The sequence below is a fragment of the Ranitomeya imitator genome, chromosome 5 (genome assembly GCF_032444005.1).
Source record: "Ranitomeya imitator isolate aRanImi1 chromosome 5, aRanImi1.pri, whole genome shotgun sequence".
Taxonomy (NCBI): domain Eukaryota; kingdom Metazoa; phylum Chordata; class Amphibia; order Anura; family Dendrobatidae; genus Ranitomeya; species Ranitomeya imitator.
This window is the reverse complement of record NC_091286.1, coordinates 408,005,128-408,009,273: the sequence shown is the minus strand read 5'-3', so window position 1 is coordinate 408,009,273 and position 4,146 is coordinate 408,005,128. Positions and strand designations below refer to the sequence as shown.

The following is a 4,146-nucleotide window of genomic DNA, read 5'->3' as shown; positions in this document are numbered from 1 at the left end:
GAAATCCGTTTATCATGTACAACACCATGTATCTACTGGTGTGCTTTCTAGTTCATTCATGAATATTTATGAAATTATTGTTGAGAAATTCAAAGTAGTATGGGCCTGCTGTTTGACAAGAACATTACATTTCAAACATGGGTGTACTTACTTATCTGTCGCTGTGCCTCACGTGGCTGCTGGTCATAATGTGGGAAGAGGGACCCACACACACTCCTCCATGCTGCCTCTTTTTGTGCCCTGTTGGCATAATTTGGGTCTCTTTGGTCCCAGAGGACAGGCCTCTCTTGGACCAAAATGATCAGCATGTCCACATTTATAATGTTAGCCATGATGATTCTCACTCCGTGGAGGCGTGCAGCAGACTTCCGGGTTCACTGTCTGGCTTTTTCAGCTAATTAGCATGTCTCACCTGCCTGATTGAGGCCTTTGGACATTTCCGGACATCTGCCAGTAAGCTGCGTATTTCTCGCAAGGCACACGCATGGTCCGTATGCATTCCATATTATACGCTCTCCCATAGACTTGCATTGGCGTATTTTTTGCGCAATACGCTGACAAACGCAGCATGCTGCGATTTTCTGCGCCCGTAGAACGCCGTATATTACGGATCCGTAATATACGGCTGATAGGACGAGACCCATTGAGAATCATTGTGCCGTATGTTATGCGAGTTTTACGGACGTAGTTTCTGCGCTCTTACGTCCGTAAAACTCGCAAGTGTGACGGCGGCCTTCCATGTTACTTTCTTGGTGCATCGCATCCGCCATTTTTGACTGCTCATGTGCGGCAGAAAATACACACCCTCCTCCCCAGATTGCAGAATGGGCAGCGGATGTGTAGAAAAACTGCATCTGCTGCCCACGTCATGCAGTTATTTCACAACGTCCATCGGTATGTTGGCGCTAGTGTATTGCGACGGAACAGTAGTGATGGAAGTGAAAGTAGCCTTAGCAGCGATTGTCCATGCGTTGTACAGTACCATGTAAATAATAAAGACTATATTCTCCCATGGGAGCAATCTCGGAGAAGGATTAGAAGACGTCCAAAACGGATGTGGGTTCATCCCATTATTAATGAGCGGGAGGAAAAGGGACACTTCCATGTCCTTTACCAAGATTTAAGGAGGTAAGATATAGGTAGAAAAGATATATAGTCATCTGTGTTCACTTTTTTTTTTATTGATGTTATACACAGTTGTGTTATATATCTGTGGTTTCTGACTTTTTTTTTTTTTTTACATTCAGTTTTCCTGAGAAATTTATCCAGTTTTGCCGGCTTACGATTCAGGCATTTGATCGCCTTCTGATAATTCTGGCTCCACAACTCAGCTATGAAGACACATGCATGCAAAGATCAATCTCTGCTGAGGAAAGGCTGCTCATCACCTTGCGGTAAGGCCCTTTTTTAAAAAAAAAAAAAAAACACAAACTCCACACATTGGCCCCATAGATAATGCTGCCACAGTGCCGCCATAATGCTGCCACTGCGCCACAATGCTGCCAATGCACCCCAGAATGCTGCCAGTGCGCCACAATGCGGCCACAGCCCCCATAATGCTGGCACTGCACCACAATGATGCCAATGCACCCCAGAATGCTGCCAGTGCGCCACAATGCTGCCACAGCCCCCATAATGCTGCCACTGCGCCACAATGCTGCCAGTGCCCCCCATAATGCTGCCAGTGCGCCACAATGCTGCCAGTGCCCCCATAATGCTGCTATTACGCCACAATGCTGCCACAGCCTCCATAATGCTGCCACTGCACCACAATGCTGCCAGTGCCCCCCATAATGCTGCCAGTGCGCCACAATGCTGCCAGTGCCTCCATAATGCTGCCACTGGGCCACAATGCTGCCAGTGCCCCTATAATGCTGCCACAGTGCCGCCATAATGCTGCCTGTGCGCCACAATTCTGCCAGTGCCCCCATAATGCTGCTATTACGCCACAATGCTGCCACAGCCTCCATAATGCTGCCACTGCGCCACAATGCTGCCAGTGCCCCTATAATGCTGCCACAGTGCCGCCATAATGCTGCCAGTGCGCCACAATGCTGCCAGTGCCCCTTATAATGCTGCCACTGTGCCACAATGCTGCAAGTGCCCCCATAATGCTGCCACTGCGCCACAATGTTTACAGATCTAGTGCCCCTGAATCGTAATATTTATGTTGTCATGCATATTTTCATCGTTATTAAAAATATTCTAATTTTTTTATTTTTTTTTCCAGGTTTTTGGCCACAGGAGAGAGCTACACATCCCTGCACCTCCAATTTAGGGTTGGCAAATCCACCATCTCTCAAATTGTGAGGTGCACATGTGCCGTCATCTGGCAGAAGTTGCAGCCCATCGTGATGCCTTGCCCAACCGAGGAGACTTGGCTGCAGGTAGCAGCAGGCTTTCAGTCTGTGGCCAATTTCCCCAACTGCGTAGGTGCTGTCGATGGCAAACATGTGAGAGTGCTGAAGCCACCAAGATCAGGATCACGCTTCTTTAATTATAAGAAGTATTTTTCTGTGGTCCTGATGGCGGTGGCTGGTGCCAATTACAAGTTTGTTGCCATCGACGTTGGTGCTTATGGCAGTTCTGGGGACTCTCGGGTGCTGCAATCATCACAGATTGGACTTCAAATTCTTCGAGATGGCGGAACGCTCCCAGCCCCAAGACCTTTGCCCGGTTCCACACATCCTGTACCCTTTGTGATGGTATCGGATGAGGTTTTTCCCTTAAAAACAAACCTGCTGCGCCCATACCCACGAAGGGCACTGGATGACCGGCGGAGGATTTTCAACTATCGGCTGAGCCGTGCACGAAAATATGTGGAATGCACCTTTGGGATCATGTGTAGTCAGTGGAGGATCTTTCACACTGCCATCCAGCTAGATACGGAGACCGTTGACACTGTGATCAAGGCATGCTGTGTTCTCCACAACTACGTTCGGGACTACAGCACAGAGGTAGTTGAGGAGTCACAGCTGTCTGAATTAATTGCAGTGGACAACTTGGGTCAAGGCAGGCAATCCATCTCGGGGTTGCGTGTGCGAGAAACCTTCACTGACTACTTCATGAGTCCTGAAGGTGCCGTGCACTGGCAATACTCCTGTGCCGGTGTTGAGCAGCCTGAACAGCAGAGAAGATCAGACACCTAACCCCCATCAAGATGTCAGCCTGTACAGAAGAGCAGATCGGATGGCTAACCCCAAAGCAATCAAGGCCCTTGTGTTCTTCATCCGTACAGCTGAGCAGATTGGATGGCTAACCCCATGCATTCAATGTCCTTTTGTTCTTTATCATTTAAAAAAAAAATAGGAATTAATAAAAAAGAACTTTGTTTGAAAAATCAAACCTTGTGTCCGCAACTTACTTTTTAGTCACTGACACTGTTATTATCCCATTACCCACAGTTCATATTCTGCAAATTGAAATAACCTTTTTTTAAATAAAAAATGACCAGACATTTTTTCTAATACAAATTTAGTTTTTATTCATAAATAACACTGTGTACTACACATAAAAACAAAACGTCGTTAACTGACGTAACTATTACAACACAAGGACAAACATTGTCCAGAACAGTCCATCAACAATGGACAATATCACAACCTGTCAACAGGACAAAATAGTGCATCAACAATGGCTTTTTTCACAACCTGTCAACAGAACAGTTGGGTTGGGGACAGAAATCCTAAAAATTCCCCTTTCTCCGGACACACATATTTTTCTAAAAAATATGTAGTATTTTTTCCCCAAAAAAATATGTGTACTACACATAAAAATATAACGTCGGTAACAGACGTAGCTAGTAGAACACAAGGACAAACATTGTCCAAAACAGTCCATCAACAATGGACGTTATCACAACCTGTCAACAAGACACAAAAGTGCATCAGCAATGGATTTGTTAACAACCTGTCAACAGGACAGGGGGGTTTAGGACCGAAATCCTCAAAACTGCTGGTACTCTGGCTCGTACCCATACCCCGGAAACATTTCTTGCAAAGTGTTTTTGGGAGACATTATGCCCAGAACTTTGACGAGTTGTACAGTGGCTTGAATTATAGGCTTCTGCAGCGTCGGGCCTGTGTGCTGCATGGAAAAAACGTTGAGAAGCAGCTGCTGGTGGTGGTGGTGGCGGCCCACTTGGGT

At 46.5% G+C, this 4,146-nt stretch overlaps 1 protein-coding gene across 1 annotated transcript; it reads left to right on the top strand.

Annotated features, from left to right (window-relative positions):
* The first annotated feature begins 1,054 nt into the window (after positions 1 to 1,054).
* Positions 1,055 to 3,178, top strand: LOC138637781 (uncharacterized). The gene is made up of 3 exons (XM_069726701.1): positions 1,055 to 1,128; positions 1,248 to 1,394; positions 2,231 to 3,178. Exons 1-3 carry the CDS (start codon positions 1,055 to 1,057, stop codon positions 3,147 to 3,149), a joined length of 1,140 nt encoding a protein of 379 aa, XP_069582802.1. The 3' UTR covers positions 3,150 to 3,178.
* Positions 3,179 to 4,146: the final 968 nt, after the last annotated feature.